The 14,188-nt window shown below is 47.8% G+C and overlaps 1 protein-coding gene across 1 annotated transcript in view; it reads right to left on the bottom strand.

The window, feature by feature from the left end:
- Positions 1–317: 317 nt before the first annotated feature.
- Positions 318–14,188, bottom strand: part of LOC105896055 (E3 ubiquitin-protein ligase RNF43) — a 75,441-nt gene continuing 61,570 nt past the window's right edge. The window contains exons 3-9 of the mRNA XM_031572424.2: positions 7,682–7,756; positions 7,357–7,491; positions 6,977–7,078; positions 6,588–6,758; positions 5,776–5,878; positions 4,001–5,581; positions 318–3,781 (exon numbers count right to left, since the gene is read on the bottom strand). Coding sequence (XP_031428284.1) covers positions 3,756–3,781; positions 4,001–5,581; positions 5,776–5,878; positions 6,588–6,758; positions 6,977–7,078; positions 7,357–7,491; positions 7,682–7,756 — 2,193 coding nt within the window. The 3' untranslated portion in view covers positions 318–3,755. The remainder of the gene's footprint in view (positions 3,782–4,000; positions 5,582–5,775; positions 5,879–6,587; positions 6,759–6,976; positions 7,079–7,356; positions 7,492–7,681; positions 7,757–14,188) is intronic.

The raw sequence follows: 14,188 nt of genomic DNA, 5'->3' as shown, positions 1-14,188 counted from the left end.
TGCCTCTAGTTAGAATGAAAACAGCGAAGTTAATGTTTTGACTTCCATACTGATACGGATTGCTGTTGACCTCTGGACGTGACTTAGGGAGACAAAATGTTCAGAACAGTGAAGGTAGACAAAAAAAAAGTAGGTTGGCATGGCCTTCACTGCCTTGGCAAAGCTTCAGACAAGTTGGCTAAATTAATGAATAACTAGTGATTTTCAAATGAACTTGATACCCATTCCTCACAGTCTGAAACATCAAAGTCCCTGACTCAGTTCAGGTTAGTCTACAACTTATTATTATTTGAGAGAAAATACAATGAAAGACAGTGTACAAATTATTTCAAAATAATTTATTTGCATATAATTGGAATGAAGCCAAGTTGATACATCTATGATGGCACCTGTAAGTTTCATAAAGATTTCATTCCAAAGATGAGGAAAACATTACATTTTCTCAGACCTGGACAAAATGGATAAATATATTAGTAAATAAATATATTAGTGACATATTACCATACTGAAATGTTCTATTATATATAAAATACAACACTTTATCTTAATTCTGTTTTTGTCTTTCTCTTTTTTTTATGCAAAGTATCGAAAATATACTGGCAGCTCCCTCAAGTTCAAAAGGGACTGTGCTCTATTTAAAAAAAAAAAAAAAAAGGCAGTTTCAGCTCATTCTGTTTCAAAATGAAAACAAACAAACAAACAAACAAACAAACAAGAAAACCCATTAAAACAAAAAGGACTAAAAGGTAAAAATCACCCTAAATGCTCAGTGACATTTCATGGATTTAAGTGAGCGTTCATTGTATTGTTAGCTACATAGTGCTTTGTTTGCTTTTGAGCTCTTCACTTTGATTTCATTTTTTCTTTTTTTTTTCTACAAGCCAAAGTGCGGTTTGTGTTTTTGTCATTTTAAGACAGAGGTCATAAAAAAAAACAGAATACAGAGAGATGATCTGGAAATTCACAGACATTGGGAAGTGGACAGGCACTGTCTCTCACACAATTATCATCTGCATACATGAGGATTTGTCTACAAGGCACTTACTTTTTGTTTAGTTATAAACGGCAAGAGTACTGGACGATGAGCATATGTCAATATTACCAAATATTCAACTCATATGGCTGAAGGAACAAACACATCTTACATTACAGAATATAGCAATGCAGTTTCTACAAAGACTATCCTATGCTTTGATTGCATGCAACACCTGGTTTTCTTTGGTACAGTATTAACAGTAAAAATGTTGATTAGCTTCAATTAATAGCTTTCCTTCCAACACTGCCCTTTATAGCGTCAGACTTTCAGACTGTTTAAAAATGGAAATTAGCATCTCACTACCGACCACTTAGTGTTTCAATCATTGTTAACCTTTACATCCAGTAATACTGGCACACGATACACCAAATGCAACAGAACAGATCAAGAGGGACATTTCATTTCACATACATTTGCCATTTGTATCTATTGTGAAGAACAGAATTTATTCGAAAGTACACATGCTGACAATTGTTGGGATTAACCTCATTAGTAAGGAAATGTAAGTGCTGTATCTTCTCTCTAGAGAAACTGCTGAAGCCAGTCTGAGATTAACATGAGTCACTGTTCACATTCTAGCAGTCTTGGTGTGCAAGGGTATTAAATAAAATAAAAATTATGAAAATATTCATTTTTCAAAGAAAGGGACTAGGGAATACACAATACCCAATATTTCCAGTGTGTTTTATTGTAGTTTCTGGTAAAACTTTTTTCTTTTTTTTTTCAAATCTGAGAGAAAATCTCTTGGATCCAGGTCAAGCCCTGCTGCTTGACTGAGAAAACTTTACCGGACTTTTCCTTCCGGTAAATTCAAAGGCCATAGTTTTTAGAATGTGGTGTCAACTCACGTTTCAACTCGAGGCTGAGTGGCAATGGCTTTCCTCCAATTATTATGACATTTATGCAAAAACACTACAAAAAAGACATCGTTAAAATGTCCCCCTAACGAGAACAGACTGATGAAGAGGAAAAGGCACCTTTGGCAAGCTTGTATGCTGGTTGACTGGAGGACATGACACTAGGTCTTAGCTTGGGCTGTGTGGCAACAGGCGTGAATAAGGCTGGTAGGACAGGTGTCGGTCAGCGTGTTCAGCACGGGGCGGGTTTGTTAATTGTGACACTTCTCAGCCGGTGGTCAGTATCGTGTAAATGTAAATGAACCAACAGCCAACTACAGCCCTCTGAGATGAGAAAAATAAAAAGAAAGAAATTGAATGACCAGAGGATGACTAGCTTTTTTGATATTTTCAGACCCTCCCACGTTTTCAGTCAATTTGTTTCAACATTGAACACAAAATTACAGGGCAAAAATACACACACACACATACACGCACGCACGCACGCATGCACGCACACACACGCTCACACGCACAAAAAAAGAAAAAGTGTGATAAAAATGGAAACAGCTGCCTTTCTTGAATTAACTTGCTCAAGACCCAGACCTTAGTGACCTCTACACTTAAAACGCTAATGACCAAGGGATACAAGAGAAAGAGTCATTCTCTCTGGATAACTCTCTCCTTCTCTCTTTCTGTTTGTGTGTCTCTCTCTCTCTCTTGATATTATCTGGATGAAAGAGACAGGGGAAGAAAAAAAAAGAGCTGCAGAAGTACCTCTAAAGTACCACCTTTGCGACGGGACATTTGTGATTTCTAATCTGAGGTAGGCTGGAGACAGATATAAAACTGAACATGGGCAGAACGAGCACCTTTAAATTACATCACAATGACATCATGGCTGCCGCCGGCAACGATCGCGTAGAGGGGGGTGGGGGGTCACAGATAAGAATCCTGAGGCGTCTGAGGTCACAGTACTGGTGGGCTCCAGTACTGAGGAGCTGCTGAACTCACTGGTAGGGAAAACCTAAACATAAAAACCTTTCCTTGTTTGAAGAAGCCTAACATGATATGGGAACCATCTTTTTTACACACAAGGTAATTGTGTTTCCTCCAAAATGAGGGCAGGTTTTTCATACTTTCTGGAAGGACACTACACAGACGCATGTGACAGATTTGTCATTGCACAGTACTGAGAGACACCTGCCCAGCTGTGTGCATTTAAAGCAATTATCTGTCCACCATAAACAATCCATTTTTCCTTCCAGAGAGGCCCTAAGAAAGACTGTTTTGGTGAAATGGGGGTGGGTTAATGTAATTTACTGTGCATAATAAACTGCGGTTTAGTCCCTTGGCACTAGTCATCCATAGAGGTCACTGAGGATTTCTGGGACTTCTATTTAAATGCAGTGTAATCGATGCTTTCTGTTATTGACAAACAAAAGGCACAAAGCGAAACAGAACAAAACACTTTTCCCCCCTTTTGAGATTTGAGAAAGCTGTTCCTCCAGCGTCTCGGAGTTCGCCTTCACACCACCAGCACATTCCATTCAAGAAATCCTCACGGAAAAAAACGGAAAAGCTGACCAGCTGAATGGCATGTCTGTCAGACTTCATGGAGGTCTGCGGCTCACCCGATGGATAGACTATGAAATCAATGACCAAAAAAAACTGAACCCGCGTGAGCTTCTTCACCCCTCTCCGAGAGGCTAGACCGACTAAGTACCTTCTAGCTTGGGAACAGACGGATGCTGGGGAAAAAGGCTGTTCTGAGGGAAGACGTGATGTGGAATTATTTGGAAGACGTTTGTGAGAGGTGGCTGATGAGTTTGTCCATTTCCGGCTCTTGAGTAGCAGCGTGACACTGGGGATGCACCAGATTCTCACACACCAGACTCCTCCTCTGATCCTGTCAGGGCCAACAGCAGAAGCAGCTATTTTAGTTTCACCGAAGCACATTCGACACAAATTAAAATGTGCAGCTCATCAGAAGTTTTCAGGTCAGTCTAGTTCTCGTGTCATTTTAAATTAATAGTTTGTGTCTTGTGTTGTCAAACAAACAGTGGCAAACATAACACTTAAAAGCACACCTAATGATGTACGTGCAATGCTGAGAGGTTGAGCTCACCCTGATTGTTATGTAGTGTTTGGCAGTACAGGCAGATGTCCGCGGGCAGCTCGGCCCCGGGGCCACGGTGGCGCCTACAGCGGTGTCCGTCGGCCGCGGGGGCCACGGGCTCCAGGAGCTGGGGCTCCGAGTGTGCCTGCTGCACGCGCTTCTGCCACACGACGTGGGCCCCGCCGCAGCACGGCCAGTCGCCCATGCCCGCCGAGTCCAGGATGAGGGGCACGGGCAGCAGAGCGGCGGGCATGTCTGGCGGCGGGCAGCAGTAGCCGGCGGGGCCCTGGCCGTAGTGAATGTGGATGCTGCAGTCGTCCTGCAGGTCCAGGCTCTGGTGGAAGCGCACCGCTGGCATCGCCGGAGAGGCGTCCAGTCCGCAACCGCCCACCGCCCGCCAGTGCTGCCGGGGGCCGGGGCCTTGGTGGCAGCAGGGAGGAGGAGCGGAGGGCAGCGGTGCTGCCGACACCAGGCCCGGAGGAGAGGAGGGGGGATCCAAGTCCCAGTCCGGCCCTTCCGACCCTCCGTGGCTTGACCTGTCTGAGGGGCCCATTTTGGGGCACTGGCAGGAGGGGTGTGTGAGCGGGCACAAGGGCGAGTCCTTGTCCATGGCAGGAGCGGGGCCGCTGGCCGCGGTTGACGGCGCCATCGTCGGCGCGCCAAGCTCCTCGTCGGAGCCGCGGCCCGGCCCCTGAGCCTGCCCGTGCTCGCCGTCGTCGTAGTAATGGTGCCTGTGTCTGTGGTAGTGCACGTGGCTAAAGACGGCGGGTGGCGGCAGCAGCACCTCGTCCCCGCAGCCCCCCGTGGCCCCCCGGTTCATGACGGAGTCCAGGGAGCGCGGGCGGCTGCCCTCCAAGCTGTCCCTGCGTGGCGCTCGGCCCGGCCGGTACACAAAGGGGTCGTAGTCGCTGCTGAGCGAGCTGCGGAAGGTGGACCAGCTGCCGTAGACGCCCTGCAGGCTGACGTCGGTGCAGTTGAGGACGGAGTCGCTGGACGAGCCGTGGCAGGGCCCCGAGCTGGAGTCGCTGGCCGGCCCGTCCGCCAGGTAGCCGCTGCGCTCCGTCCGGTAGCTGCCCCCCGAGCAGCTGCCGTCCTCCTGCCGGGTGTGGGCCGCCCCGGCGCGGGCTTGCTGGGCGCCGCCACCGGCAACGCCCGGCGCGTGCTGTGGCCGCGTGCCGGGGGCACAGCGGTACACGTGGCAGGAGCGCCGCGGCGCGGGGTACAGGGACGGCGCGCCCAGGTGCCCCGCGCTCCGGCAAATAGCCCCAGTTGTCCTGTGTGCGCGCCCGCCGTGGTGGCCCTCAGGCGCCAGCTGGTAGCCGCAGTTGGTGGCCAGGGGCCTGTTGGGCTGCATGCAGCGCAGCGTCCGCGGGTGGATGGGGGGGGAGCCCCGGTAGTGGCCCAGCGGAGGGTACGGCCCGGAGGGGCCGCTGCGGTGGTAGGAGGGCTGCAGGGAAAAGGGGATGGCGTGCTGCTGGTAGCGGTGGGGGCCGGGGTAAGGGTGGGCGTGCAGGAAGGCCTGGCTGTGCTCGGGGGGCGGCGGCTGCATGCGGCGACTGTGGAGCAGCCGGGCGGCAGCTATCTCTGCGCCTGCACACAAAACACAGAGAGCTCAGATCCACAACAGGGCCGGACACAACAGAAGATGATTCCCTCCCCGAAACATACTCAACACACTTGCACTGGACACACAAACTAAAACTCCATCTACGGGTGTGTTGCCACCAACATGAGAGAAGACTGTCCAATAATTTATTTGTAGACAAAGTGAGTGAAGAGGTTACCCATGATGTTGTGCATGCAGAGAGGACAGGTGCGATGCTGCAGCAGCCAGGGGTCCACACACTCCCTATGGAACTCATGTGCACACGAGATGACCCTCAGATCCTGGGGCACAGAAGAGACATAGCCAAAGCATTATTACATACATACAATACAATGTATACATACATACATACATACATACATACATACATACATACATACATACATACATACATACATACATACATACATACATACATACATACATACATACATACATACATACAATGCTCTAGGTAGCAAGCTCAACAGCAGTGTGAAATGAATTAGTTGAGCACCTTCCCCGGACTGTAAGGTGCTTTGGAATATTCCATCTGCTACACAAAAGTAGCCCTAAAACAACATCACTGAGCCACTGAAGCTCAGTGGAAATGACTGCTGGCCATCTTTCCCTTGCCTATCCATGAAACTGCTTTGAGACAGCAGGATACAGGACAGATTCACATCAAGGCGTACGCTACACAATTTGAATCTCATGTGACGGCAAACAGCCCCCTATCGTGAAACAGAGGGTGAATACCTGGTGTGGCATGGAGTGAAATGAAAGCACACTTTAGAGTGGATTCAAATGGGGAATTCAGTTCTTTTTTTTCATAGTTTTAAACTAAAAGATGAAGTTTTGGAGGTCAATCTTTGCTCTACGCATGACGTGCAATCCGGTGGAAGAAACCAAAGAATCATGAAAGATACAGTCACGAGGCTCCAATGCGCCATCTTTTAAGTGCCCTGTCGCTCTCTCTCACTCTCTCTCTCTCTCTCTCTCAAGCCTTACCTGTCCATCCAGAAACTCCTCGAGGCAGATGGCGCAGACAGGGCTGGAGTTGGAGCTGCTGCCAGACCCCCGGGCCCCATGGTGGCGCTGTGACCCAGAGCAGCCCTGGGAGCTGTAGGTCCGCGTCTCCAGTCTGCTGATGGCGCGCACCGTCTCCTGTTGCACCGAGTCCTGCACACGACAGAGACGCACAGGCAGGGTGTCAGGCACAGGTCAGGCACAAGACACTCCTCAGCATGATTCACAATGTTAGTCACAGCCTTTGATCACCAGTGCTTACACTCTCCCAATTAGAATATGGCATTGGAACTTCTTCCACGTTACAGACTGAGGCTTGAATGCAGACAAACATGGCTTCCCCATCACATGGATGAGAAGTGCAGTCTCACCAAGGTTCTGTTGGACTTGCAGCGGTAGCGGAAAGCGAAGATCATGACGATGGCCAGAACTGCCAGCACCACAGTGAGCAGGATGACAACGTCATAGTGGGGCTGGAGAGAGAGAGAGAGAGAGAGAACGCAATGAGAACCGTATGGAGACACTGAGGAAGGATGACTACGAACCCTCCAGGGTTTATCGGAACAGATTTAAAATGGATGTAGAGTAGACACACACACACACACACACACACACACACACACCTCAGGAAATGAAAGTGACCATGGGGGCTGACTTTATTAAGTGTTTATGAGACCTATGGAGAACCAAGTTCGGACACAATGTTCCGTAGTAGGATTGTACCACAGCGCGACTCCCTTTCTCTGCTCACCCATTTCTGCACCTCCATCATGATGTCGATGGTGACCTTGGCCTCCTCGTTCTTGTTGACAAGACCCATGAGATCCTCAGCGTTGCTGGCGCGCACAAGAACCACGGGCCGGGGCAGAGAGTCCGCGTCCTGCAGCTTTACGATTAGGGGAAAAGGAGAGGAGTGTAAGGCGGTCTGTGTGTATTGGGGGGGGGGCGACTAATGAGGACTAATTAGGAAGGACTAATGACTCTGACTACTACTGCTGCCATTGCATCTCCCTCGAGATCAAAAATGTATTTTCTTGAATGCTTATGTTATGTCTGTATGTGACTGAAGAACTTACCTCACGTTCAGCATTGACATCATCAGTGACATCAAAGATAACAGCCTGAGCACCTCTCTCCAGAGCCAGCCGAGCCTAATGAAGACAGGAAATAGAGAGAGAGAGAGTCGTTATATATTATTTCTATTTCATTATACAGCATCCTCATATGTGACTGAAAATATTGTATGAAATGTGACAGAAGCATATAAATCTTGCCTGTGCCTAGAGTATCCACTGGCCAATCTTTTTATTTAAAACAATTTGAGAGGGTAATGACCACTAGGTGGCACTCTTGTCCAAATGCAGCACAGAAACACATGGAGTTTAGTGCAAACATTACACAATCCCCACAAGCGTTTATATTTGCTGGTTTAACTCATACAGACCCTCTCTCCATGTTTTCTCCTCACATGCGAAAGAGATGACCACTAGACTCTGAGAACACAAGACACTAAGGACACTACACTCTTATACGGATGAGTTCTCTTCAGCAGTTCTCCACTGGAATTTGTTTCTTGTTATGAACAAATGGGCTTGTGTTATCGTCCTGAAAATTTCACCTTCAAGGCAGAAGAAAACATTTGAATGAATGAATGAATGAATTTAGTGAGGGGAAAATGTAGGAGAGAAAAAAAAACCATGCTTGCCACTAGTGTTTTAACAAGGCTGTTTAAAGGTTGACATTTCCTGAGGGCACCCGACCAATATTTTAATTTAACGAAGCAAAGAATTTCAAAAGGTGATCATTTAGGTCAAATCACCACCAACCACGTTAACAACAGCCTGGAGCTATGACCAGCATGGTCATGAACACACACACACACACACACACACACACACACAGAGGTGAAAAGATCAGCTAGCAAATCCATTAATCACCGGTTAATGAGAAAACCCCTTGGAGGAATGGCACCATTGAACTCGGATCACATTTTAACACTTGAAAACAAAAAGGGAGAGTTAATACATGACTATAACAGACTCATTTCCCTTGACTATACATACAAACCTTCAAAGCCTGCCTCTCACTCCTTCCTGTGTGTGTATATGATAGGTTGAGTACTTTCTGATTTTGTTTCAAAGTACTTCTAAGTGTATGCGAGTTTTCATGTGAGTGAGTGTGTGTGTGTGTGTGTGTGTGTGTGTGTGTGTGTGTGTGTGTGTGTGTGTGTGTGTGTGTGTGTGCGTGCGTGTACACATACGTGTCTGTGTGTGCTCTCTGGCACGTATGCCTTTTGTGTGAATGAGTTAGCACACGTACAGTTGAATGTTTGGGGGACTGTGATTTCTTAATACCCAGGTTAATGTTGCAGTGCACCACATACAGCACAAGGTTCAAAGGTCACATTATCTCAAGTCAGAGGGAGGTTAGAGAGAGAGGAACAGAGAGAGAGAGGGAGAAAGAAAGAGAGCGAGCTTACATCACTCTGCAGTTCTATACCACACTATAGAACTGTGTAAAGAGCAATGCTATCTCAGTCACAAGCCAACACATTGATTACACAACACACCATAGATATTTAAGTTACGAAATTCTTTAGAGTCTAGTGAAACGCCTCAAAGGATTATATGACAATAGGAAACAATGCTGGTTACTTTACCTACAGTAAAACATCAGAGAACTAGAAAGAGGGAAAGCACGTGTGTGTGTGTGCGTGCATGTATGTGTGGGTGAGGTAGAGACCATTTTGAATTGTGGGAAGTCATTCTTATAGGACCAGGGTAATTTCAGGACCACACTACCCACTTCAAAAGGGCTTGATTTCATTCTGCCCTTCAGTGAATCATTTGCACTGCAGCAGAGAACAGGCCATACCTACGGCTGAATCACGACCCCATTACGTGTTTAGACAATATGGGAGTGCAGTTAGAGCTCTTCTTCACAAAGAGCAATGGCATGGAAATGTTGGGTGTTGGTCGACGGGCAGTGAGAGTGCAGCCCGGTGCAGCCGTTTCTCACGAGAGCATTTCAACACACTCTCTCCTGCAGAGAAGAGAAATGAGAACAACTTCCGAAATGTCCCCTCCAGGCTACCGTAAACTCCTGCCCCAGTCACTGTCATGAAACAGCCGCTTAAGCCAGCAGGCACGGAGGATCAGAGAGACTGCAGTAATTACTTTTGCACACGCACACACACACACACACACACACACACACACACACACAAAACAGGAGCAACACCTGACAAGCACCAATATGGGAACACAACCACCTGCTCTAGACTTCATAAAAAAAATAAGTTCAGGCGTGAAAGTGAAAGTGCCCCCCACACCCCTCCAAAGCCTTTTCACGTCTGTCAATGGACGAAGACTCAATAAGAAACTCTTTCTCACGACTGCCTGATGAGAGGCAGAGGGGAAAGGAGCGGGCCAAAGCCCTGCAGCACCAGTATCTAAGCAGCAGCAGGCGGAGACACTAAGAGAAAAACAACACTGTTAAAACGTAAAGCCTGAAAGCTGAACCTGTCCTTAAAATGGCAAAACGTCTGAAGGGACGGGGTCAGCCGTGGGTTGTGCTGAGCGCATGCAGTGAAGTAATATATGGCTGCCGCGCCGAGCGGCTCCCCGCGTTATGTGATGTCTATTTCAGTCTACTGCTAGGGGCTCGAGCCGCGGTGGTAGGAGCGTCGGCTGCTGCTGCTGCTTTGCTGTGCTGCTATGGCGAGGTACATTAAACTGGTTAATGACAGGGTCCGGGGCCACAGGCCAGCAGGGCGCAGTGAAGGCAAAGGAAGTCTCTGCCCCCGCCCCCCCCCACCACCACCCCCCACCCCACCAAAGCCCAGAGCTCAGGCACACTGCCCGGCCCAAGCTGCACACTTTCACTGCTGTGGGAGACAGGTGCAGGGTTGACCCCCCCACAGGAATGCCTTCTTCCTCTCCAGGGCAGTTTGAAGCTGAATAGTTGAGTGATGTTGATGTTCAGATGGTTGAGTTGTAGCTCAGAACGTATAGAAGTGTTTCATTTAAATGCTATCTGAGGGGAAAAATATAATATGGACAGGAACAGCTATGCTATGTGTGTGTGTGTGTGTGTGTGTGTGTGTCTGTGTGTGTGTGTACACACATTTTGACTGCTCATAAAGATCACTACCATGTGTGTGTGCAGGTGAGAGAAGCCTGGGGTGCATGTTGCCTGGTTTCATCTCCCTGATTGGCTGGCTGAAGGAGGAAGGGGTGTGGCTGCCTGGAGCGCTGATTACTCTTTGAGACTCTTTGGGTCTCTTTGATGTGTGTGTGTGTGTGTGTGTGTGTGTGTGTGTGTGGGGAGGGTTACCTCTACCCCAATTATCACTTTCAAGACACTCACAAAACCACACTGCAGCAAATACCTCAATTGCATGCTTGTTAGTGTCTGTATTAATGAGAGATGCTTAAAGGCGAAGTTCACCCAAACAGACCTCATGCCAGTAGAAACATGCACTTTGTCATTTGTTTCCTAGGAAGGGAAGTGAGTTATTTGGGATTTACAGGAGGCACTTTTCTATTCAGGGGACACTGGACTGTGGCTGTGATTTTCACTTCTCCCCCAAAATGCCTCATAAAGTACTCAATACAGCTTATGCACCATACTCTTTCCCTTGATATTATATATAATATATATTATATTCCACTTTCAGTGGTGTGAAATGATCAACTGATTATCAATATGGCCACCAACAATGCTCTCCGTCAAAATAAAAGTCCTCCATTCACAGTTTCTTTCTTCAGTGAATATATGATGTGTCGCATTAAGTATTATTTGCTTGTTGTTTGCAGCCGCTGTCCCCTTCCACTGTATGGGGAAAAGAAAATATGCTCAGACAACCTGTTAACCTTTCCTTCTCACTTCCACAATAACACCACAGTGAAGGGGCCCATGGGTGAGAAGATGTCCCTCTAGGGTGAAACCTTCCTGCAACTTGTTTAGAAGTAAAACCCCGACTCTCCTTTCAAGTCTTCCCGCTTGTTCTCCTCCACCCCTTTACCTTTCTCTCCCTGAGCCTATCCTCTCTCTCTCTCTCTTTCCCTGAGTCACACTCTCTTCCAGCCTCCTCCCTCTCCCTCTCCCATTCTCTCACTGTTATTGCTCTGCTGTGACACAGATTTGAAATGCAAAGCGCAAGGTGACAGAAAAAGGCCACAGTCATCTGATACGTTATCGCAGCTTCAACAGACATCAAAGGCCTGGCCTCCGCCGGCGGGCCAGATAAAGAGGCCGGCCACAGAGCTCAAGGCCGGGCCTCCGTCTGCCTGCCAGTCAGAACACTCTGTGTGACCTTTCAGTCCTGGGGCCCTGTAAAAACACAAGCGCACACACACACACACACACACACACACACACACACACACACACACACACACACACACACACACACACACACACACACACACACACACACACACACACACACACACACACACACACACACAGGGCCCTGGAGGAAGAACAGGCGCACTGAAAGCATTTGAAAACGGCGAGGACAGTGTAAAAAGCACGCACACAGGCAATCAGACAATCATTAACAGAGGATAGTGTCTCTGTCCAATCTTTTTCCCTCTGCATCATTCTAGCTCTTCGAACCACTAAAGCCTTTGCCCGACAGCAATGCATGAATGTAACATGGGAGGATTTTTTTTTTAACAAATACCACAATACCACATGAGATGGAGTACTGGGTGTTGGTGGATGTTTTGGAAAGTGTTGACATTGCTCTACATCTGTCTTTGTTGATTAAGAAGTCACTCTGTTGATTGAGAAGCGTCACTCTTTGACACAGTTTTCCCCTTCGGGAGGTGGGAGATCATTTGGGCTTTCACCACACAGTTTAAAACAACTGGCTTACAAAACATACCAGAGTCAAATCAGTCTGGAATTTTTTCAAAAGAACAATGATCAAACTTAAGAGTCCAGTACATTGTTCATCGACTCCTACAGCACAACAGCAAAGTTCCTTGCACATCCTTATGCAATATTTCTTTCTTTTTCTCTCTCTCTCTCTCACTTTCTCTCTCACCATCTCTCTATCTATCTATCTATCTATCTATCTATCCGTCTATCTATCTGTCTATCTATCTGCTGTTACCCAGGGCAGGGAATGGGATGTCAATTACAGCTTTCTTCTGGCAATCTCTAGAAAACAGATAAAGTTCCTGTTTTTGATCAAACATTCTGTTATTTAATCAGACCTGTGAATTTCTGGCCCACTCCACCTGAAATCCTATCAAGCCTTAATAACCCTCTAATCCAGATTGTCTTAACGCTTCTATATTTGGGGCATATTTTTGGAACCCCCCACCCCTCACCTCAGCCGGGGTTTGCATCACCTCTCCTCTCCACCCTGTTTGTCTGGGTGTTGCTGTCTGTCACTCCTGCATCCCATTACCTCCATTTCAATCACTAAGCTGCTGTAAGCCACATGGAATTTATAACTGCCTCAGTCGCTTCCTCTGATAGACAGAGAGTCTCGCCTTTATGCACGCCATACACTAGGCTACATCATCATCATCATCATCATCATCATCTCACACACACACACACACAGAAATCTGGGTGGGGACCCTACTTGAGATGACTCATCAAAGACAAAAGGAGGCTCATATGAGGTTGAATCGTGAAAGCATAATCCTTAAAATACGAGACACAAAATCCCTCAGGGTTGTGACCGAGGGCCCAGGGTTGTGACCTAGGGCCCAGGGTTGTGACCGAGGGCTCAGGGTTGTGACCGAGGGCTCAGTGTTGTGACCGAGGGCTCAGGGTTGTGACCGAGGGCCCAGGGTTGTGACCGAGGGCTCAGGGTTGTGACCTAGCAGGGCATGGAAAAGAAAATGAAAAAAAAAACCCAGCGTTGTTTCACGTAGAGCTTAACAGAGGCGTCTGAAGGTTCGCCTCCTGGCCTCTAATCTCCAAGAGATGCAAACTATTTGCAGGAGGAAGTGTTGCCGGGGGAGACGCAGGCGCTCTCCACGGGGGCTTACAGTAGTTCTCTGCCTGGGCCTGAGGCGAGAGGGGAAACATCTCCTTTTCTTTCTTTCTTCCTTTTTTCCTTCTCTTACCCTCCTCTCACCACCAGAAGGGTTTCACTTAATCTCCCGCGAGGCGGCATTGAAAAACCGCGCCGAGCTTTGAGCTCCGCCGAGGCCCCGTTCAAAAGGAGACTGCTGCACATGCCTCCGCTTGCTGCTCACGCTCAAAAACAACATTCTGAGCGCACCTCTGCTAAGGTGGATGGTGGTAAAGGTGGTAGTGGTGGCAGTGAGAAAGGTGTGTATAAGTGTGTGTGTCTGTGTGTGTGTGTGTGTGTGTGTCTGTGTGTATAAGTGTGTGTGTCTGTGTGTATAAGTGTGTGTGTGTGTGTTTGTTAAGGTCCCTGTGAACACAATGAGAATGAGGCCGTGCCTTCCCAGTGAAAATGCTGCGGCTTGAATGAGTTTCCTGTCAACACCCATCTGTCGGCTCGTCAGACGGTGCGACCTTTAAACAACCTGAGCGAGTGTGTGAGCCAGAAAGCGAACGAGTGTGCGTAGGCAGCAGGCTGCTCTTTC

The sequence above is a fragment of the Clupea harengus genome, chromosome 8 (assembly GCF_900700415.2).
Source record: "Clupea harengus chromosome 8, Ch_v2.0.2, whole genome shotgun sequence".
NCBI classification, from domain to species: Eukaryota; Metazoa; Chordata; class Actinopteri; order Clupeiformes; family Clupeidae; genus Clupea; species Clupea harengus.
The sequence above is the reverse complement of the archived record's forward strand: the minus strand, read 5'-3'. Positions and strand labels throughout refer to the sequence as shown.